General features: G+C 38.9%; 1 protein-coding gene and 1 pseudogene across 1 annotated transcript; both read left to right on the forward strand.

The window, feature by feature from the left end:
* LOC120006632 lies at positions 1-13,758 on the forward strand (annotated as a pseudogene).
* A 5,201-nt stretch (positions 13,759-18,959) lies between these two features.
* LOC120005976 lies at positions 18,960-20,477 on the forward strand. The gene is made up of 2 exons (XM_038855854.1): positions 18,960-19,617; positions 19,738-20,477. Exons 1-2 carry the CDS (start codon positions 18,960-18,962, stop codon positions 20,475-20,477), a joined length of 1,398 nt encoding a protein of 465 aa, XP_038711782.1.
* The last annotated feature ends 4,096 nt before the right edge of the window (positions 20,478-24,573 follow it).

The following is a 24,573-nucleotide window of genomic DNA, read 5'->3' on the forward strand; positions in this document are numbered from 1 at the left end:
ATGGGCTCAAGAGAGCACATAGTGATGCTCCCAATGATGGCTCATGGTCATCTAATACCATTTCATTCAATGGCAAGACAAATCCAACAAAAAAGTGGCTTCACAATCACCATTGCAAATACCCCTCTTAACATCCAATACCTTCAATCCACAATCACCTCCCCTGAACCCAACATTCACCTTGTGGAGCTACCATTCACTGGTACTGACCATGGACTCCCACCCAACACCGAGAACTCAGAAAACTTGCCTCTAAATCTGATCATTAACCTCTTCAAATCATCAATAAGCCTCATAACTGTAGGGGCAAATTTCTATAATTGTTGAAAGGTCAACTTCGATTTCTGTGGGGTTCGTTTACAACTTTGAATCCTGTAAATATCACAACAAACGAAACCGTGAAAGCTCCTTAACCGGTTTGGGTGGTGCCAGTAGCAGTGGCGTACTTGAGTTTGCAGGGGCCCCGGGCGAGCTCTAGAAAAGGGGCCCGTGTTTTCTTTTTTATTTATTTTAAAATCAAAAAATTTTCTTTTATTAGTTAATATGTGGAGAATTGTTAGTTTTTAATTGATTTTTTGTGTTTAGATTAATATAAAATCTATATTTTTTTCAAAAATTTGGGGCCCTGGGGATTTGGGGGCCCTAGGCGACCGCCCGTGTCACCCCACCCCAGGGGCGCCCCTGGCCTGTCGTGGAGGTTCCGACGATCAAATTAGTATTTGTCGGAGATGGAAGACCAGCTATGGTTTAAGTGTTTTGTCTGAGTGTGTTTTGTGAAAGGTTGGTAAAACCAGTTTTTATATTCTCTTTTGCTGGAAAAAATATCCGATCCCCCACATATAGAAGGAGAGGGGTATTTATAGAAGAATAACGATCAACCTCGGGAATTGTGTGTACATTCCAATTGTTTTATTGGACCAACTTGTATAAAGAAAATGTATGAAAGGTCCATTATTCCAGTTGTGTCAGGGTTGACAGATAGATAAAAGGATAAAGTAGCAATATGAAATGATCAAAACAGGTGTTGATGAAGGTGTGGGTTGGATTGTAGGCGGTATTTAATGAACAAATACGTATATGAAAGAAATTCATACCTAGGGATGTGAGCCTGTCATATCTATAAATATCGGCCATAGACTAGATTGATAAGAACTGCTTTACAGGAGGGATAACCCATGAAGTGGCGCTTGTACGAGCCAGTGCCAGTACTATGTTGGCGTCTACACACGGTCGCTAATTCATATAGTTGTCTTGAAACCTGGTTCCACTTTGCTTAAGGAAAAGTTACTGTAAATATAGTAGAGTAAGCAGACTATAAAACTCCTACAAATAAGTGTCAGAAAACGGGACAGTCCTAGTGTCAGACAACTGTTATGTTGCTTAGTAATGATGTAAAGATTATATATGGGCCTCGAGATAGGCTTTGTAGATTGGGCCTAACAGTGATGGTTAGGTTCGTGGACCCAGATAGTCCAACTAGTTTTGTCGTTATATGATCGTGTGGGGCCATACCATTTTTGGCACCTACAATTGTCCCCCACTCTCCAAGCATGAAAACTAATTCATCTTAGAGAGTAGTACGTGATGTATCCCTGTAATGAACAAGAAATGATGGAGTAAGTATAATTGGAAGATGGATTGTATAACACAGACAAACCGAGGTGTCAGGTATCCGAAATGCATCCTGATGAAGCATATCCTGAAGAGGCGTGTGTAGCCAAGTACAACGATATCTGTTGATGCTGATGAGATACAACTTCTTTTGTTCGAAGCTGTATGGTAGACAACCTCGTTTGTTTGAGGTTGTACATAGCCAGCATGGGTGTTAGCGTAAAAGCTAGATTGGAGTCATTGCTATGGCCTGAGTTGGAGCTAGCATGTTAGCTATCCGATGAAACCGAATTGTATTCGAAGGCGTTCATACGCAGCCTTGTATGCTTGAAGCTGTATGTACGCTGAATGCAAGCATAATGTTCAATACCTGTAAGAGAATACTCGATGGCAACTGCGTAAGTATAGGTATACTCAATGAAATACGACAGTTTATGAAAACAAGGATAACTCAACAGATGTTTCCATTTGAATCTGACTTCATTGGTCAAATATAAGTATGCATAACCCTGCTGTTGGGTCAAGAAAAATTAGCTTGATGAACAGAAATACTGATTAATGAATAATTCATAATATGAATTATCTTAAAGAAAAGATTGTTTATATCAATACGTAATGTTGTATGGACCCCATCACGTTGAGGTAAAACTGTAAAAGAATTAGTAACAGAAATACATCGTAGCACGTGTTAATGTGAAACGACAGGTATTTAGTGCATCTGACGTGCACAGTAAAATTTTGAATTGTTACGGCCATCGTTCCTTGGAGAGCACGTTTCGAAAAAGTGCATCATGATGAACGTAAGGGTAGTTTGGGTAACCGTATAACTCTGAAACTCAAAAATCGCACCTTTATTTCTTAAGATAAAAAGCTCTCAATCAAAATCCACTGAAACTGTTCCAGATCCCTCGAAGACGCAAAGAGAGGAAAACGATCACCATACATACTGTATCAACCGAAGGTAACTCTCATTTCCTATTGCCTTGAATTTACACTGGGTAGAATTGCTCGATCTGGTGATCAAGCATTGGAGAACGAAGAACTATCTGGAAGCGGTAGGCCTCTCGCTGGGCAAACCAGAAATGAAAAAGAAACCAGTGTCAACTACTCATGGAGTGGGTCGGGAAGTCAGGAATCTGGTGGCAACAGACTCGAATTCAAGAGCACTATCGATAAGAATAAAGACTGAGGAAGAAACGGTCATATCGAAGGACATTTGATTCCGAAGAATTTAAACCCTAAGTCGATCTTGGCGTTAAGTGATATGGAGTTTCTCCGAAGGGAATACAAGATTCATTCGTCCATTGAAATCAGACCTGGAGCTGACACAGAAGGAGTTGATCATGGAGTCCTTGGATGGTCACCATTTTACCTGCTATCGTTTAAAATAGGGCTAAGATTCTTTATACCAGACTTACTCGTAGATGCTTGTAGAGTATGGAAAATATGCCCAAGCCAATGGATGTCAAATAGCCTTAGAATCTTATTGAGTGTATAGTGTTTGGCTGAGAAAGAAAATATGGAATTCAGGATCAAAGAACTAGCAGTAGTATATTACGCCAAAGAAAGTGGTCTAGGGAGATATTGCCTAGTACGGCGGAGAAACGGAGAAGACCTGATTCTTGATACCATCTCCAATGACCATATTGGTGACTGGAAAGACAAATACATTTTTGCTAGGGGCGCCCTGGTATATAGGCTTCATGGGGATTTAAACTCCAATTGGGTTAAAGCTAATAGTAAGTTTCTTTCCTTATACATTTGTTAACAATTGGTACTAAATCTTATGTGCCGTTTCTTTGTAGCGTCAAGGAATCCTCTGAGCTAGTGGAAAACCAGCCCAGAAGTGCTCAAAAGAGTGGATGATTTCTACAGTCTTGGGGAACGCAAGAGATCTTGCAAGAATATCTTGACTACTCGCAATCTAAAGAAATCGACTCTCTGGAGATATATTAGTAAGTACATATGAATACGTAAATAGACAAATCATGGCTCACAATTAATATGTACTAGAAACTTATTCTCTGATGTTGTATATGCAGGTGACGAAATGTTTGAGAAGGTTTTCACTGATATAACCGATGTAGATGACTTATATGAAGCGTTAATGCAAGATGCCGAGTAGCATCAGCAAAATCAAGCAACCTCGGGCGGAGGATTTGATGTAGCTAAACGCGCTGCAGAGGCATCTAAAGCTAAGAAAGTTAGAGAAAAATGGAAAACAGGTGAAGAAATGCCTGAAAGGAGGTTAAAACAGAAAGAGGACCCCACTGGTAAAGGGAAGAAGAAGATCACTAAAATCAGTGGGAAAATCAATAACTAAGACGACAGTTCCTACTGTTGAAGGTGGAACAAAAGTTCCCAAAAAACTCCTTCACGACGCCATAATATCAGGACCAAAAGGTCGGGGTGGCGCTCCCCCTATAACTGCCATGTCTACATCGGCTGCAATCGTCCTAGACGATGATTCGGATGACGGTGAAGGAGACACAATTCCTTTAGTGAGAAGGCTTCCCAAAATAAGAATTGCCAGAGTAGATCTTGTTGAACCAGTGGGGACACTAGCAACAGAAAATCATGGGGATTTCGACCCAATAACTGATGAATACATTGAAACAATCATGGAGACAGAGGTGGCTAGGGGTGAAATTATGGCGAGTGGATCAAGGACCGCTCTGCCGCCACTAGGTGATCAAGAAGTGGAGGATACTGCATAGAGAGGGGAAGATATTCAGCCCAGGCTCAGATTGGACGTTACAGGAAGTGAAATGGAGGAAATATCCATATGGGTCCCCAAATCATTGACTGTTTCTTCTACTCCTGTGCTTCCACCCGTAGGTATTAGAAAATTTGTCTTCCCTGAGGATGCCAGGAAATTGGATGCTATGCCTCTACCTAGCTAGTTCAACTACTCGTGGCTCATTGCTTCACTATAAGTGTCTAGATACGTCTCAGTGTGATAGGCATTTTAGTCAGAAATGTCACATATGATTAATTTCACGTTCTTTGCTCCTTTGACAGGCTCTGCAGGGAGTACTGAGGTTCGGAGAGAACGCAATCGACAGCTTAACCAAAGAGAGAACTGAAAAGTAGAGGCTAGAAGGCATGGTGAAATTATTAGAAGACAATCTGTCTGATGCCACCACCTTATAAAAAGAACTAGAGCTTCAACTGGTTGGTGAGAAAAAAAAGAACTCTGAGACGTCTACTCAAATCATAAGGTTGGAAGAGAAATTGAAAGAAGCAGATGACCAGCTATTACACTCAGCTGAATCACTGAGTGTATTGGAGAAGAAAATACACGATGATGCATACAAAGCCAACCAATTTGAGTCAAGAATCACTCAAGCAACCAGAGATGCTCAGTACTTTAAGGACTGCTGGGAGGGAGTTACTAAGCAATCAGCGTATGCATTTAATGGCATACGCTGATTGGGATAATCTGAACTAGCATTTATTATTGTTTTGACTATGGCAACGATAGTTCTAAGAACCTTTTACAATTCTCTAGATTAATTCGATTCGAAGATTTAGAGTTTTAAATACATTAGACTTCTTTGTGTACATTAAATGTTTATGTAGAGATTTTATCGATTGTAAAGTTAATCCTTACCCTTTGATTACCATGAAGAATTAATTGCAGATTTAATTGTGGGGGTTTTCGAGAAGATGAAAAGGTAAGATGTAACACTATATAAAGGCCAACTCGGTTTGACAAAGAAATCAATCTACGAAAAGTATAACCATTACTACTTATCATAGAAATGGTTGCCTCACAAAACTCTATCAACTCTCTCTCTGACTCTGATGATAATAGGGATGTGAGTTCGTTCCTTCCCCCAGATTATCGAAATCCTTCAGAGTACATTACTGATCTGAAGGAAGAACTGAAACAGATGGACAAAGATATGCATGACTACGTGGAGCAGATTATAGAGTTCACCAAAGCTATGCAAACTGCAGGAAGTGCCATGCTCCAACTTGAAGAACTCGCAGAAACGCGAGCTATGGAGCAGGACACCGTAAAACTACAAGACTCTCTCCTCAATCTGTCTGTCTTGATCAAGGAGACTAGAACAAAAATGAATGAAAGTTTGGATTTATGGTCTTGAGAGTTTTGTGTAATAAGGTTCTTCCGTTAATAAAATTATATTTCTTTTAATATTATTTATTTATAATTATTTCTTTTTACGTACCGCAAATAATATAAATCGCAGATGATAAACATTAAAGCTTTAATAAGTAAAAAGAATAAAAATTCATTAATCACAACAACTTATCTGTAGTGATGGCGTCCCCATGCTTTGGCGTCTGGACTCCCAGCTGAAGTGTAGAACTTCACACTACTTGGTTCCTGTGCTCAAAGGAACAATCAAAAGTAGTCGATGGGACTCCCATCGACACTCCGATGCTTAAATTAGTTCACGTAGATTAACACATATTACTATGAACTATAAAAGTTTTAAACATTTAAAGATATTTAAAGAAACTTCATACAAAAAATGATAACAGCATAAAGACAAAAAGTCAGGTGTTTTAGGAATGGTACAACTTTAGGTGAACGACGTTCCAAGGATGCAAGACTACTTCACTACTCTCTTTGTGTAGCTTATAGGCGCCATTTCCTAGTACTCTGTCAATCAAATATGGACCTTCCCAGTTTAAACCCAACTTCTCGGCATTCAGCTCTCTGGTATTCTCAAAAACCTTACGTAGCACCCGATCTCCCTCTGTAAATGTCTGAGTTTGAACATTTTTGTTGAAGTATCTTGAGACTTTATCATGATAAATTACAGTTCATGTGAGTGCCCAGTCTCTGAGTTCATCAATTGTATCCAGCTGATCATTCAGCTTCTGCTAATTTCGCTGTTCATTGGTCCATTGAAACCTTGCAGATGGGAGTCCAGCTTCAACTGGTATAACGGCCTCAGATCCAAAGGCAAGAGAAAAAGGAGTTTCCCCTATAGGCGTCCGTGAAGTCATCCTGTAAGACCACAACACTCCGGGTAATTCATCAGCCCAAGCTCCCTTGGCCTTTTCCAAACGCTTCTCTAGGGTTTTGATCAAAGTTTTGTTGGACGCTTCCGCTTGGCCTTTGCATTGTGGATGTCTTGGCGTTGCAAAATCCACCCTTATTCCCCAATTTGTGAAAAATTCCTGAAATTTGTGACTAGCGAACTGGGGGCCGTTATCCGTCACAATCTCCTTGGGCACTTCGAATCTGCAGATAATGTTCTTCTAGACAAATTTCTTCACATCCAGATCTTTGATCAACGAATAAGACTCAGCCTCTATCCATTCGTTGAAGTAATCTGTCATTGCCAGAAAATATTGTCGCTGACCTGACGCTTTAGGTAGGGGACCAACTATATCCATTCCCCATTTCATGAAGGGCCAAGGCGCCACTATAGGAGTGAGTCTTTCTGGAGGCATATGAGGAATCTGAGCAAATCTTTGGCATTTGTCACAGCGCTTTACATAATCAATCGCGTCTGACCTCATCGTTGGCCAATAATACCCAGTTGTCAACGCATGATGAGTCAAGCTTCTTCCCCCAGAATGGTTACCGCACTCTCCTTCATGCAACTCTGTGAGTACATACTGGGCTTACACCGAATCTACACACCATAATAAAGGACCTGAATAATATCTTTTGTATAGCTGCCCATCATGTACTGTATACCGGGTAGCTTTAACTACTAAACGTTTGGACTCATTCTTTTCTGCTGACAGAACACCATCAACCAGATACTGGACGAATGGAGTCATTCATGCCTGGCCCGAGCTAACTGGAAGGACTTCGCTGTCATCCCGGTTCTCTGATTCTTTCTGACTGTTGATCGATGGCCACTTCAAATACCCTAGAGCAATTGTCTGTCCTTGGGTTGCTTGGATCGATGACCCAAGATTAGCTAAAGCGTCTGCATATGAATTCTCCGCATGTGGAATTTGAGTGATAGAAAACTCCACGAACGCCAGCTGCAATTCCTTCACTAACACCAAATAGCAAGTCATTGTGGGATCCTTAGCCTGGTAAGAACCAAGAAACTGATTCACTATCAGCTACGAATCTGAGTGAACCTTCAAACTTGTTACTCCAAGTTCCTTAGCTAACATCAGACCAATGATCAGAGCTTCATACTCTGCTTCATTATTGGTTACATGGAAACCGCATCTGACTGCCCGTTGAATCACACTCCATTCTGGAGAAATCAACACAATTCCCAGACCACTGCCTCTGACATTACTAGAGCCATCTACATATAGAGTCCACACCTTTGGTTCTTGATCTACCATACAAAGTAATTCTTTGTCTGCCTCTGCCTGTATTGATGAAGCAAAGTCAGCTACGAAATCTGCCAAGACTTGTGACTTCATCGCTGTTCTGGGTTGATAGGTGATATCATACTCACTAAGTTCCACCGCCCACTTGATTATTCTGCCAGAAAGCTCAGGTCTATGTAGAATACTTTTCAAGGGAAAGTTGGTCACTACGGCAATTGAATGACACTGAAAATATGGTAGCAACTTCTTGGCTGCAACCACTAAAGCTAAAGCCAACTTCTCCAACAAACTATACCGGGTCTCAGCATCCAGTAAAATTTTACTCACGTAGTAAACTGGCAACTGCTTCTTATCTTCTTCCCTAATCAAAACTGCACTTACTGCTACTGTAGAGACAACCAAGTACATATATAGTTGTTCCCCGGTTTTAGGTTTAGACAATAATGGAGGGGATGTAAGGTAGGCTTTCGACTGGGTCAAAGCGTCCTCGCACTCAGGCGTCCATTCATAGCTAACAGATTTCCTCAAGGTGGAGAAAAAATGACAACACTTGTCGGACGATCTGGAGATAAAACGACTGAGTGCTGCCACTCTCCTATTAAGTCTCTGTATGTCCTTGACACAAGTCGGGGAAGGGATGTTTAGAATGGACCAAATCTGATCTGGATTGGCATCAATTCCACGCTTTGTAACCATGTACCCGATAAACTTTCCAGATGTTACTCCAAAGGAGCACTTGGTAGGGTTAAGCTTCATGTTGTACTTGATCAGCAGATCAAATGCTTGTTGAAGATGTTCCAGATGTTGGTCAGCAACCAAGGACTTTACAAGCATGTCATCGATATACACCTCCATAGTGTCCCCCAGATATTTTGAAAACATCTTATTCACTAGTCGCTGGTACGTGGCTCCGGCATTCTTCAATCCGTAGGGCATCACCTTATAGCAATAAATTCCCCTTTCAGTTATGAAGGCCGTCTTCTCCTTATCCTCTGGATGCTTCAATAGCTCGTGACCAGCTGTTGCATCGACCATCATGTCAATCTGTGGTAGTGGAAACGGATCTTTCGGGAAGCTTTATTCAAATCCGTGAAATCAATACAGACCCTCCACTTGCCATTCTTTTTCCTCACAACGACGACATTAGCTAGCCAATCACGGTATTGTATCTCTACGACAGATCCATTATCTAACAGCTTCTGCACTTCTTCGTTAATCACCAGGTTTCGTTCAGGAGCGAATTTCCTTATCTTCTGTTTGACAAGAGGATACTCAGGATTAACTTTGAGCTGATGCATCACGACCTCAGGATCTATCCCAGTCATATCTGCATGACTCCATGCAAAACAATCATGATGCCGTGATAAGAATTGGATCAATCCTTGTCTCAGATGAACGGGCAGCTGCGCTCCAATCAGGGCTTTATGATATGGAAAGTCAGGATGGATTTGTACCTCATCAAGCTTCTCCATCCCTGGCTCATCTGGTTCCAGACCAGGTGCCTGGTTCTGTAGCTGCTGTGAAGACTCATTCTTGCTCCTCATAGTGGTTTTATAGCAACTCCTAGAAGAGTGTTGATCACACAAGATTTCCTTAACACCACCATTGGTAGGGTAGCACAAGACTTGGTGATAAGTAGAGGGTACGGCCCTTATGGCGTGCAACCAAGGGCGTCCCAAGATGGCATTGTAAGCAGAAGGTGAATCGACAATGGAAAACCGAGTCTGCTTGTTTAACCCTGAGGCATAAATGGGCAACACAACTTCACTCAATGAATGGTTCACCTCTCCATTGAACCCAATGAGTGCTTTCGACTTCCGCAATATCAAAGTCTCATCCAGACCCATCCCTTTGTATGCATCCAAAAACAATACGTTGGCTGAACTCCCGTTGTCAATCAAGACTCGCTTCAGATTAATATTTGCAACCTGAAGTGTCAGTACCAAAGCATCATGGTGCAGATGCAGAAGTTGGGTTGCTTCATCATCAACAAAGACCATCACTTGGTTGGTGAAAGTCCCTACAGACCGTGCCGTTTTAGCAGCTGGGTCACTGCTTCTTTCTCATGCTTTTTAGCGGAAGTATGAGACAATCCACTAATCACTGATCCTGTAGAGATTACACAATAAGTTTGAGTAATTGGTGGTGGCGGTAATGCCTCCGGGTCTTCGACTTTCCTCTTTTCCCAGATGGCCCTACCGCGTTCAGATAATAACTCTCTGAGATGACCTTTCTTCAGTAGGTAATCCACCTCATACCTAAGGCCTCTGCAGTCAGGAGTTGTGTGGCCAATATCCTGGTGAAAATCATACCACTTCTTAGGGTCTTTCCACCCTTCAGTTTCCTTCTTGGGCGGCCACTTCACATCATTACCCATCTTCTTCAGGACTTGCACAGCCTCGACTTAGTGCATCCGAAGGGGATACTCTGGACAGTTTTTCGCATAATCAGATGCTCCAGACTTGCGGCAGCGCCAATTACTAGGCTCGCCAATGATGGATTGCTCATTCTTAGGACGGTTATCTTCACGCTTCTCTTCCTGAGGAGGATTAGATGGTTTTCTCCTCGCATCCTCCTCCCATCGAACAAATATGGTGGCTTTAATCAGGGCTTCTTCGTAGCTCCTGACGTCACACTTCGTGAGTTTTTCATAAAACTCCTCATCTGGGAGTAAAGAACTTCGAAGTGCTTGAATGGCAGTCCCTGGATCACAATAAGGTATATACACCTTCTCCGTATTGAACCTTGATAGGAAATCACAGAAGGTTTCCCCCACTCGCTGTGGCAGTCGATATAAGTCATCAGAGCACTTATGAATCTTACGACTACTCGAGAACTGTACCATGAACGTCTCGATTAGCTTCTCGAAGGAAGCAATATTGCCTTTGGGTAAGTTAATGTACCAACGCAGAGCAGGACCTGTAAAAGTTTATCCGAATCCTTTGCACATACAAGACTCATGCGTCCCGTACGGTATGACGATCGCACCCATCTTTAATTTGTAGTGGGCCACATGATCTTCTGGGTCATCAGTCCCATTGTATAACTTCATACTTGGCACACTGAACCTGTGCGGAAAATCTGTTTGGTATATACTGTCAACAAACGGCGATCCCATATAGCAGTTAGCATTAATTTTGGCCAAAGCAGGAGGTGCTTTAGTCAATTTATCGATATCTCCTCTCAACTCGATAATCTGCTTGGCCATAACTGCCTGAGCAACAGAAGCTATCGTGGGTCCAGTGAAAGGTGCAGCAGGAAAACGCGGTGGCTGTGGAGGTCTGCTTCTCGGAGAATTGGTCAAGTCTACAAGAGCATCCCTATTGACATTTTGCTGAATTTCTTCAGTAGCGGGATCTTTACCTCGCGAGGTAGAAGCATCGTATCCCCCGGGGGTGGTCCCGGGGATGAACTGAGTATTTAAAGGGTAAGGTAAAGGGTCTCTAGGTGGTGTTTGTTCAAGGCGGGGAAAAGGTGGAATCTGGACTGAAGTAGGATCATGGCCTTGGGAAGTGCTTTGACTTCTAAGTTGTAACAGCTCTTCACGGAGCGCTGCGTTATCGCTTGCCATTGATTCTAACCGCGCATTAGTCTGCTCTTTGTTCCTCGAGATGTCTTCTTTCATAGCTTGCATGAGTTCCAACAATTGTGTGTTAATGGCTTCGTTGGTATCTGCCATAATTGGGAATTGTCATGAAATCTTCTAGACCAAATACTTGCAAAAGGCCCCCTATCTAGCGCGCCAAATTGTAGGGGTAAATTTCTACAATTGTTGAAAGGTCAACTTAGATTTCTGTGGGGTCCGTTTGTAACTTTGAATCTTGCAAATATCACAACAAGTGAAACCGTGAAAGCTCATTGTCGGAGATGGAAGACCAGCTATGGTTTAAGTGTTTTGTCTGAGTGTGTTTTGTGAAGGGTTGGTAAAACCAGTTTTTATATTCTCTTTTGTTGGAAAAAAAATCTGATCCCCCATATATAGAAGGAGGGGGTATTTATAGAAGAATAACGATCAACCTCGGGAATTGTGTGTACGTTCCACTTGTTTTATTGGACCAACTTGTATAAAGAAAATGTATGAAAGGTCCATTATTCCGGTTGCGTCAGGGTTGACAGATAGATAAAAGGATAAAGTAGCAATATGAAATGATCAAAATAGGTGTTCATGAAGGTGTGGGTTAGATTGTAGGCGATATTTAATGAACAGATACATATATGAAAGAAAGTCATACCTAGGGAAGTTAGCTTGTCACATCTATAAATATCGGCTGTAGACTAGATTGATAAGAACTGCTTTACAGGAGGGATAACCCATGAAGTGGCGCTCGTACGAGCCAGCGCCATTACTATGTTGGCGTCTACACACGGTCGCCAATTCATATAGTTGTCTTGAAACCTGGTTCCACTTTGCTTAAAGAAAAGTTACTGTAAATATAGTAGAGTAAGCAGACTATAAAACTTTTGGAAATAAGTGTCAAAAAAGGGGACAGTCCTAGTGTCAGACAACTGTTATGTTGCTTAGTAATGATGTAAAGATTATATATGGGCCTCGAGATGGGCTTTGTAGATTGGGCCTAACCGTGATGGTTAGGTTCGTGGACCCGGATAGTCCAACTAGTTGACCGTGTGGGGCCATACCATTTTTGGCACCTACAATAACGCCTTGCCAAAATCTTATACAAGATATCACTAACAAAGAAGGGCAGCCTCCGCTCTGTATCATATCAGATGTGTTCTTTGGATGGGCTAATGAGGTTGCCAAAAGAACTGGGGCTGTCAATGTTATGTTCACCACCTGTGGCATGTACGGCACTTTGGCTTACAGTTCAATATGGTTGAACCTCACTCATTACCACAAAATCGATGATTCTTGTGAATTCAACATGCCCGGATTTCCTGATCATTGTCGATTTCATATCACTCAGTTGCATCGCTTTATAAGAAATGCAGATGGGTCTGATTCTTGATCCAAGTATATGTAGACACAGATATCGATGTCTAAGAAGTCCTGTGGATGGTTGTGTAATACAGTTGAAGAGGTTGAGCCTCTTGGGTTGCAACGACTTAGAGACTATGTCAAGGTCCCTATTAGGAGTATTGGTCCTTTGCTTCCTCCTGCAGTACTTCTCATGGAATCAAGTTCTACACAATCAAGTATAAACCGTCAGCGAGCCGAAAAAATTCTGGGAATATCAGCAAAGGAATGTATCGAATGGCTTAATTCACATTCAAGTTCTTATGTTGTTTACATTTCTTTTGGTTCTCAAAACACAATTAGTCCATCTCAAATGATGGGGTTGGCAATTGGATTGGAGATGGTGAAGAAACCATTCATTTGGGTCATTAGACCACCAATTGGTTTCAACATAAAAGGTGAAATCAAGCCCGAATGGCTCTCGGAAGGGTTCGAGGATCGGACGAAGAAGAGTAAACAAGGATTGTAAGTTAAAAACTGGGCACCCCAATTGGACATACTGTCTCATAATTCTACTGGTGCATTTTTGAGCCATTGCGGGTGGAATTCGGTGCTAGAGAGCTTGAGCCAAGGCGTGCCGATGATCGGGTGGCCATTGGCAGCAGAGCAAGCGTATAATTCAAAAATGTTGGTGGAGGAGATGGGAGTGAGTGTGGAGTTAACAAGAGGAGTTGAAGGTGTTGTTGAAGGGGGTGAAGTGAAGACAGTGATAGATTTGGTAATGGACAAGAATGGGGATATTAGGACAGAATATGAAGAAGAAAGCGTGGGAGATGAGAGGACAAATAAGAGCAGCAATAAGAGATGATGGAGAATTAATGGGATCATCTATCAAGGCTTTGGACGATTTTGTTAGCGCCATTCAATATCAGAAAATAAATGCCTAATTATCATATCAGTTTTGCGGTGCAGTTAAAGTTGATTAGAACAAATCGTTGCATTTTGAGTTTGCAATCCTTACTGCATATTGCATCTTAACCATCTCCAACAGATACTGCAAATTGGAATCTACTGTAAATTTAGGGTCTGTTTGCTATCACTTTTGTTTCTTGTTTTTGTTTTAGTTTTCAAAAAATAGAAAATAAAAACAAAACATATTGTTTGGTTGTATTTTCTGTTTTGGTTTTTATGAAAACCAAAAACAGGTTTTCAAAATTTTTGAAAACAAGGAAAAAATGTTTTTAAAAGTTTTGGAAACAGAACTAGTTACATTTATTATAGATTGCACTTTCTTTAAGATTTCAGATTGCAAATTGCATAGAGATATGAAGACAATTATCAAATATACTTTGGATTATTGTTTTATTTCTTATCTTTTTTTCTTTCTGTTGATGTTTTCCATGGTGAAATACGAGAAAGGCCGCAGTTTTAAAAATATAGTGGTGTGGATATATTCAATTACTATGAAAATAAAAGCATAAACACATTTTTTTTTTCTTTCAGTTTTATGCTTTCAGCTTTTGTTTTCAGTTTTAGGTGTTCAACCAAACAAGTTTCAATTTTATGTTTTCATTTTATGTTTTATGTTTTTGTTTTTTATTTTTGTTTTCTAAATTTTTTGAAGTGATACCAAACACAACTTTAAAGTATCATTTATAGTTTTTGATCAAAAATCACGCTACAACATATACTGCAAACAATACTGTAAAACTGCATCTGCTACAGTGAAATGATAGTTTCACAAGTCCACTGTAGCATATTGGATGTATTATTTTATTAATATATCATTTTGGATATTATTATAATTTTCAACCCATATACACATCAACAATATTGTCTGCTTTGGATTGTCACAATAATACTCTAGTAGAAGCATGTTTAATTACAGAGCTACTAGGAGAAACACGCTAACTACAAATTTACTTGGAGATTTTTTCCTCCAGGAAATGTCATTGATGGTTAGGAACTGAAATTAATTATATATTTTAACACTCTCCCGCACTTGTGGGGTAAGTTAAACGTGACCCAACTAGTGGATTGTACGAGTTCGGGTTACTTGTGGGTGGTCCGTCCATTGGACATTCGAAAGGCTCTACAATCACCCCTCACTTGTGGGTGGTTCATCCATAAGGACATTTCGATGGCCCAACAGGTGCCCCAAACACGTGGAACTGGCTCCGATATCGTATTATAATTTTCAGCCCATATACACATCAACAATAAGTGCGGGGTAAGTTATACTTGACTCAACAAGTGGATTGTATGAGTTAGGGTTACTTTTGGGTGGTCCGTCCATAAGGACATCCGATGGCCCAATAGGTGACCCAAACGCGTGGAGCTAGCTCTGATACCGTATTATAATTTTTAGCCCATATACACATTAATAATATTGTCTGCAATGGGTTGTCCGATTTTCATGGATACATTGGGCCCGCACGGCTTTGCCTTCCCAGAAGGTCACTCAACCCAATAGTGCTCTAGGAAAAGCACGCTTAACTGCAGTGTTACTATGAGATTTTTTCCTCCAGAAAAGCGCGTTGTTGATGATTAGGAACTAAAATAATTTTATTTATGTTAACAAATATCATTTTTTATTCTCGTCTTCTCCCATTTCGCTCTCTTAAATTACTAAATGTCGAAACCCATTAAGCTCTCTCTCTTTCCTGTGAAGCTGAGCTCTAGTCTCTCACGAAAAGGCCCTTTGGTTGTGTCGATCTATTTTGATTTCTTCACGATAACGGGCTTCAGTTGTTTCGATCTGTTTTGGTTGTTTTGTTGAATTCGAGAATCATTAGTTATTACTATTGGGAAATAGCATATCTTCGTGATTGTATTGATAAAGGTTTATGTTTCTAGTGGTCACTTTTGAGATATCCTCCTTTTGTCTTATGTGTTCCTTATTTTTCTATTATATTATGCCCTTTTAAATCAAACTTTGTGTATTCTCTGTGCAACATTGGTTTATTATTAATGTGAATTGATTTAACTTTGAAAATTTGAGTTTAACTAATAAAAATTGATTGTATAATTGAATATTTGAATGATTTAGAGTATTGTTTAGAGTGTCTGTTATGTGGTGTTACTATTAGAGACTATAAATATGTAAAAAGTGTATTTTTACTCTAAAATTTAGAGTTTTTGTTAAAAATATCTGATGTGAATGATTTAAGACTTACTTTAATGAAGAATTGGTAGCTTTTGAGTAAGTATTCACATTTATTTAGATTTTTCAAGATGTACTCACCGAGTTTACCTAAAAATATTTTTGGCTTAAAATATTCTCTTAATTATCATGTGGTAGTAGTAAAGTATTTACTCATAATATCAAACTAAGTTTACTTAAACAGTACTAGTTAGCTCAAGTTTTAGTAGCTCAAGATTTTGATACCCCATTACAGCCCAAGCCTAGGTGGCATTTCAATCAACAATCCAATGTGGATAAATTTTGAAAAGTAAACACAAATACTCTCTCCCTCCCGTCTTCTCTTTCTCTACTCTCTCTCCTCATTCTCTCCTCTTTCTGGCAACCATCCAACCATTGATCGGGGCCACCGACCTACCGATCTGAAGCGCTAGATCACCATGACTCATCCTCAGCCTTCGTTTGCTGCTAATAGCCGCCTATTTTGTCGAAATCTCGTCTTGAAGTTGCGACCAACGAAAAGGAGCCCGATTCAGCCACCATAGGCCACCTCTCCGTTAACCACTAACACTGTTGAACTTGTCTTGACAAGTTCTACATGTTTCAATCCATCTTGTTCTAGTTTTTGTCTTTACCTTTACCTGTATGCAAGGTTGAGGTAAGGTTCATGAGCTTCATGTCTTGTTGAATAGTTGAAGTCTTATAATAAGTTAAGGAGTTAGTATACCCTAATAATGCCTTTTTGGCGAATTAACTGATGGCCTGTTAATGGTTCGTTGTGCGCCTCACTTTAGGGCTGGGGTTGGCAAGGCTTGACTGTCCTTAAAGTCAATCGGTCCCATCCACTGTAAATTCTTGAATAAACCAAATACCATGCAACACTATTTTTATTTTCGGACCTTGTGGTGTTGCAATTTTAAAGACACTAGGATTTCAGTCTGGTGCCTCAATGAAGTTGGATCCATAGTATATTTTGTGCGTCACCAAAAAAGAATATGGTCCTTTTTATACTAATGATTTTGGCGTCTTTTTTTTTGGCTGTCTAAATGATTGACAATTTATATATTCGTTGTGTATATATGTGTATGTGTGTATATATATATATATATATATGTGTGTGTGTGTGTATGCGCGTGTATATGTGTATATATATGTATGTGTGTGTATATGTGTATATATATATGTGTGCGTGTATGTATATGTGTATATATATATATACATCTATACATATATAAGTGCATATGTGTGTGTGTGTCTATATATGTGTGTGTGTAACTGTGTCTGTGTGTATGTATATATATATATATGTGTGTGTGTACGTATATGTGTATATATATACATATGTACATGTACATTGTACATATGGTACATATCTACATACATATATATACACACATATATATATATATATATATATATATATGTATATAAACAGGATGTATAATTACATGTATATAATTGGCACATCAAACACCCCACACTTAATCTTTGCTCGTACTCGAGTAAGTATAGAATCAAGAAGAAAGGAAATTTTAACCTACAACTTTCCCACAATATCAGGACTGAAAGTAGTTCAAAGACAAAAGATAATCATCAACAAAACTATAGCTCAGTAATCGTTTATGAAATGCCAAGTAGCCTTAGGATCATATATCAAACTTAAATAGAAAACATAACACATTACAAATCTCTTAGCTTCAACTTCAAGCCTCACAGATATTCACTCACAAGCAAAATCGCACTGAAGTGGCTAAGTGTTTCTCTCAAGTGCATGTAGGCGGAATAATGTAAACAAGAAATCAGAATTCCCACATGCAATAATTCAATGGAAGCTTAAGAAACAAATTAAATGATCTCATGAATGGATGTCACTTAACGAAGCAATTCACTACAAGAAACACAGGATTTTAGTGACGGAAATTACTTCGTCGCTAATATTTTATTTTGCGATGGCATATCTTTGACTTTCCGTCGCCAAAGTCAAAAAACAAATTTCGCTAGTTAGTGACGAAATATTCCCTCACAAAATATATTCGTCACCAATTCCGTCACTATTTTACGCGGGAGATGCCACGTTAATTAGCGATGGAATTCAATGACGGTTTAGTGACGGAAACCAATACCGTCGCTAAATTTTGTGACGGAAAATATTTCAATGACGGTTTAGCGACGGTAGCCTTTATATGACATTTTTAGTGACGGAATTTAAATTTCGTCACAAAATTTTTTTGTTCTCCCTCCCTAAAATAGGAAAATATTTTTTATCATCTTAAATTAGTGACGAAAAATAACTCCGTCACTAATTCCGTCACTAAATTGTCGTACTCAGACATACTGGCTCGGAAATGACCTCTATCTGACATTGTTATTCCGTCACTAAATTTTTATTATGACGATATTTCGTAGTACCTCAAGTGTAGTTTATTCTTATATCTCTCTTTTATCATTCTCTCTTATCTCTACTTCATCTTCTTTGCTACCTTCCTTCTTCCATTCACATATGATTTTATATTTACTATGGAAGTGCTTGCGCATCGTACGTGGATGTACAATAGAGTTGGACTCAACAGGGTGGAAATTACTGAAGAGTTCTTGAATGGGGTGGAGGAGTTCATTACTTATGCGTGTGGAAGAAGGCCAGAATTTCAAAATACAGAAACAATAAGGTGTCCGTGTATTAGGTGTAAGTGCACAAAATTTTGAGGGTTGGATGATATAAAGATGCACTTATACAAAAAAGGTTTTCAGCCCAATTATTACTACTGTACCAGTCATGGTGAAGATATGCCGAGTGCGAATATTTCCCATGTCGCAACTGTCAATGAGCAAGCAGACGCAGAAAATTATTACTGGGAAAGCAATGATCGGGTTAATTTCAATCCATATGAGCAGATGGTAATGGACGCTGCTGGACCGTCGGTTGGGGAGGAGCTCTTACAAGGAGATAATTACAACTAGTCGTTCGTGCCGGAACAACCTAATCCCGAGGCGCAAAGTTTCTTTGACATGTTGTATGCTGCCCAATCTCCATTGTGGGATGGATGCGAGTCACATTCAGAGTTGCCAGCTGCGGTGAGGCTTTTAAGCATTAAAGCTGACTACAACATGTCGCAGGGTTGTTTCGATGACGTTGTTCACCTTATGAAAGAAACAATGCCTACAGATAATAGGATGCCTGTAACTTTTTATCAAGCCAAGAAGTCAGTGTCTAAACTCGGACTTGGTTATCAACGGATCTATTGTTGTCCAGACGATTGTATGATATACTATAAGGACGATGCACATTTGACTCAGTGTAAATTTTGTGGGGTAAACCGTTATAAACCTTGGAGAACTGGGCGTGAAAATTTCAAGGAGATTCCGATTAAACTTATGTGGTACCTACCACTAATTCCAAGGCTTCAGAGGCTATTTAGTTCAACAGTTACAGCAAAGGAGATGAGGCGGCATTATGAGCATCAATGCGAGTCTGACACCCTATGTCATCCATCTGATCGAGAAGCATGGAAAAATTTTGACAGAACATATCAAGATTTCGCTTCAGACCCACGCAGTGTAAGATTAGGTTTGTGCGCAGATGGTTTCACTCCTTTTGGACAATCTGGTAAGAACTATTCATGTTGGCCTGTCATTTTGACTCCTTATAATTTACCGCCTGGGATGTGTATGAAAAGAGAGTTTATGTTCTTAACAATAATCATTCCGGGTCCTCATAATCCGAAGAGTAGAATCGATGTTTATCTTTAACCCCTGATAGATGAGCTCAATCTGTTGTGGTGGGAAGGTATCGTAACATACGATGTTTCTATGAAAGAAAATTTTATTTTGAGAGTAGCGTTGATGTGGACTATCAACGATTTTCCTGCCTATGGTATGCTGTCTAGATGGACGACACAGGGGAAGTTAGCATGTCCTTACTGCATGGAGTGTTCAAAGGCGTTTACGTTGAAAAATGGTAGGAAAAATTCATGGTTTGATTGTCACAGACAATTTTTGCCTATGACACATCCTTTTAGGAGGAACAAGGATGCATTTTTCAAGAATCGAATGGAGAAATCACAACCTCCCCCACGTTTGTCTGTAGAAGAAGTTTTGGCACGAGTTTGGAACTTTCCAAAGATTACTGAGACAGGGCCATTATCATTGCCGGGATATGGCCAAGATCATAACTGGACAAAAAAGAGCATCTTCTTGAATCTGCCTTATTGGAGCAATAATATTATACGAAATAACTTCGATGTCATGCATATTGAGAAGAACGTGTTTGACAATGTTTTCAATATGTGTATGGATGTTAAGGGAAAAACAAAGGATAATGCAAAGTCCCATCTAGATCTCTCACATTATTGTAAATGCAGAGCTTTAGAGTTGGTGGAGTATGACAACGGTAACTCCTTCAAACCGAAAGCACAATTTTGCCTTAACATGGAGCAAAGAAGAGCTATTTGTTCTTGGGTTTCCAGTTTAAAGTTGCCAGACGGTTATGCATCCAATCTAGGCAGGTGCGTAGATATGAGAGAATGAAAGTTGTTTGGGATAAAAAGTCACGACTGTCATGTTTTCATGCAATGGCTGCTTTAGATTGCATTTCGGGCATTGCCCGAGTCCATTTGGGCTACATTTACTGAGTTGAGTCACTTTTTTAGAGAGATATGTTCTACTACATTGTGAGTGAGTCAATTGAGCATTATGGAGGACAACATTCTTGTGATCCTTTGCAAGTTGGAGTGTATATTTCCCCCATCATTCTTTGACTCGATGGAACATCTACTGATACATCTACCATTCGAAGCAAGGATGGGTGGATCAGTGCAATACAGATGGATGTATCCTTTTGAAAGGTATTCTTTAATTCATATTCCATTTATAATATAAATTATTATATTTATTGACACGTTTCAATGAAATTTTAGACTAGGTTCCTCCACTTCCTAAAGAAAAAAGTTAAAAATAAAGCTCGTGATCCTTCGAGCGAGCATAATCTTACTCCATCGGGTCAAGGACGTCGTCGACTTATCCGTGGTGGAGGTAGTAGAGTGTCAGCGGGTCAAGAATCCCCTCACAACACAACCTCATCCCCTTCATCTGTCAATTCGATGCTGCCACCCATAATGTCACCTCCTCAGCTATATCCTGAGATGTGGGCACCGGATCCATTATCGCCCCTCTTCCCAACTACCCAAAACACTCCTCACTTGCCCAATACCCCACCTCCCACCTCTCGATGATGGACACGCAGTCTGTTGGAGGCTCATCTTCCCAACAAATTCCATCAACCAATTCTGAAGGCAACAAAACATGGATACAACCATATTCAGACTCTGGGTAAGTGCATTGTTCCTTAATCTTATTTTCTATACATTAATTATAGAAACTTATATGTCACTAATATTTTCTTATTTTTATTTGTTTGATTTGAGCCATCTAGTGTTCACAGGACAATGAGTATAATCATTAAGGGCAAGTTCAAGCATCCCGCGAACACATGTAGGAGTGTTCCTAGCAATGTCAAGGAACTTTATTTTCAAGAGTTCACGGTAAGTATAAATTGAAGTACCTTACATAAATTCTATAATTGTTTGTGTTTGCCAATTTTATTGACTGGAATATGAACAAAACAAGTAAACATAAATGAGCCATGGCTAGTATAAGTGTATGACTGTAAGTTGTCAGTTGTTCATATAGAAAAAGCACCAGAAGTGAGCTTTAAATGGTTTGTGTTTGTTTCCTTTGCTTTGGAATTTCCAACCTACCTATTAACATGAAGTATTTGTAAAATGTTTGAGCGCCAGAAGTGAGCTTTAAATGGTTTGTGTTTGTTTTCTATGCTTTGGAATTTCCAACCTACCTATTAACATGAAGTATTTGCAAAATGTTTGTGATATTGGAATAGGCTAAGTACTGCTGTTGTTGAGTGTTTGAACTTATGCAAAATATAGAGAACATTATAGTATTTGATGAATTTCTTTTGATGGCCCAATTGGGAGAATTGGATTGGAGGTGTCACTACTTAGAGAAGCCGCTTACATAACTTGCATAAATGGATGTCTGGTAGCTGCAAAGAAAATTTTCTATATGAAGCAGTAAGGTATTTTTTGTGGGATGTACTTTTGCCTATGAAGATGTAGCACTTGTTTAAGAGTTTGGAGAGATTAAATCTGATATAAATGACCATAATTTTGAGAAGGGCAAAGTGTACAAAATTTTGAATAAGTGGAGAAACATTATATCTAGAAATATCATTCAAACTTTCCCACTACTTCACTATCTTTTCATTCCTCCATCATTCCCTTTTCTTCACAATCACATTTATAATGTAAGACCAAATGCAAATGCACTATTATTTCATTCTCATCAGATTTTTTTTCAAGAACAATTGCATGCTCCTTTTTCTAATATTTCCAATTTCCCACCGATCAACACCCCAAATTTCTTCCAAAAGAGAACCACAACATGCATCCACACTCCCTCAATGTCCAATAAATTCAGCATATACTATCCCAACTTCTCATTTAAGATAAACAACTCTTTCTCCACAATAATAATAAGAAGGAAAATGGTTATGAACAAAAGGCTAGTGTTTGGCTTCAAATAAGAGTGCAATGGATAACATGTATAAGATAGGGTGAGAAAGGTATTTATCGATCCAAAAATGGCCTTACTCTCATATTTCAAGAATACTATTGAATTTCCCACAAGAAAGTGATTAGGATGTAATGTCATGTGATGAATACTTAGCAACTAACCAAAATGAAGAATAATGAGATCAAACAAATATTATAGTGGGAGGAACAAAAACAATCACTACAAGAAATTCGGGTTTCTGTGACAAACAAAATTGTCATTGAACATGGAAACCTCGTCATAAAAAGGTTTCAGTGACGAGCATAATGCGTCATAGAAATTTTTTCGATTGTGACAACAAGAACTTGTCACTGAATCCCTACTTTTAGTGACAATCTAAGTCGTCATTAAAAGTTTTATGTGTGACCTGTTTATTTGTCACAAATAATTTATAATTGTAACTAAAACGAAAATATATTTATTAGCTAAGTAGGAATTTTTTTTTCTTTGACGGTATATCTCATCACATAATATGTTCATTGTCGACTAATTTGTGTTCACTGGTTATATATTTGTTCCGTGACAAGCTAAGGTCGTCACTATAATTGAAAATAGATTCGATAAACAATTATATTTTGTGACAAAAGTTACGTAACAGAAGATTTTATGCACTTTTCTCGGAATAGTTATAGTGACAAGTAATTTGGTCACTATTCATTTATATATGGTCATCCTAATCAATATTTTCTAAAATTGCTCAATATGTAGTATATAAATTAATAATGATCAATCAGTGATAAATAAACATAAAATATATTTAATATCCAAGTGTATATATATCCATAAATCATAAACAATAATAACTACAGTCATAGTTAACCTAATAGCTAGTTAGAACATAAGTAGTACTGTTAAGAACAAAAAACAACTTCTCATAAGCTCCAAATGTATAGCTAAATCTGTTTTGATTGAAACTCATTAGCTATCTCAATCTTTAACCTGCATAAATTAATATAAGACAGCGATTAGAATCGAACATAATGAATTGAGCACTGATCAGAACATAAGCTTTTAAATTGCTATTGCAATCTATAAATGCAACTCAATAAGCATCACTCCCCAATAAAACCAAGATAAGCATAGCAAAGCAAGGACAAATTAAATACAAGTAAGAATTACAAAAAAAAAAGAGTCTAAAAAGGAAAATTAAAAGGAAGAGCATATCAAATGACTGTCGTTCGATTCCTAAACGCAAGAACTCTTCTCCTAGAAAGCAAAATAGGAGGCACAAAAAGAAACCAACAACAGAGCAAATGAGGAATTGATCACATGCACTGATCAGATCAAAGCTATCAAGAGATGCAAATGCTTGAATTAATGAAAACACACTTGAACACAATAACCCTCCAGAAAAGTATCCGCAAACATGATCCTTAACATATCAACACTCAAATTCAGAAAACATGATCCTCAACAAAACTCAATGTCTAGATAAAAACAACTTCAATCATTCAAATAAAGATATATTTTTATGACAAGATTCCCTACCATTTTCTTCCAACATTAACCTAAAATCAATCGAAACATAAATGATGTGATTTCAAATACTTACGAGGGTTTGCAGGTCTTGTCGGCACTGAAGTATCTGATTGTGATGAAGAGCCTAAAAAGGTAGCCATTCGTGCTTGGAACATAGCATTAAATTGGCTTTGAATTTGCTCCGTAAGATCATTCTTCAGCTCTATTTCCACTATTTTTCTGATTTCAGCTTTGAGTTCGTTACTGACATCAGCCCGCAAACATTCAATCATGGATTCCCTAGCCGAGTCAACAGCCTATTGTACTTCTTCTTGCATGTTTTCGAGATATCTTGTTCTTTTTGTTGGTGGTCTTGTTCCAGCACCTTTACCTCGAAAATAACCGGACTTTTGACCAAGAAATTACAGCAACATCTCGTCATTTGTAAGTTGAGATTCAGGAGGAGTTTCTTCTTGTTGAACGACAAGATCGTGAAGTTTTTCCTACACATGAGTCACATATTTCAGTCATTTATATT

The sequence above is a fragment of the Tripterygium wilfordii genome, chromosome 9, assembly GCF_013401445.1.
Source record: "Tripterygium wilfordii isolate XIE 37 chromosome 9, ASM1340144v1, whole genome shotgun sequence".
NCBI classification, from domain to species: Eukaryota; Viridiplantae; Streptophyta; class Magnoliopsida; order Celastrales; family Celastraceae; genus Tripterygium; species Tripterygium wilfordii.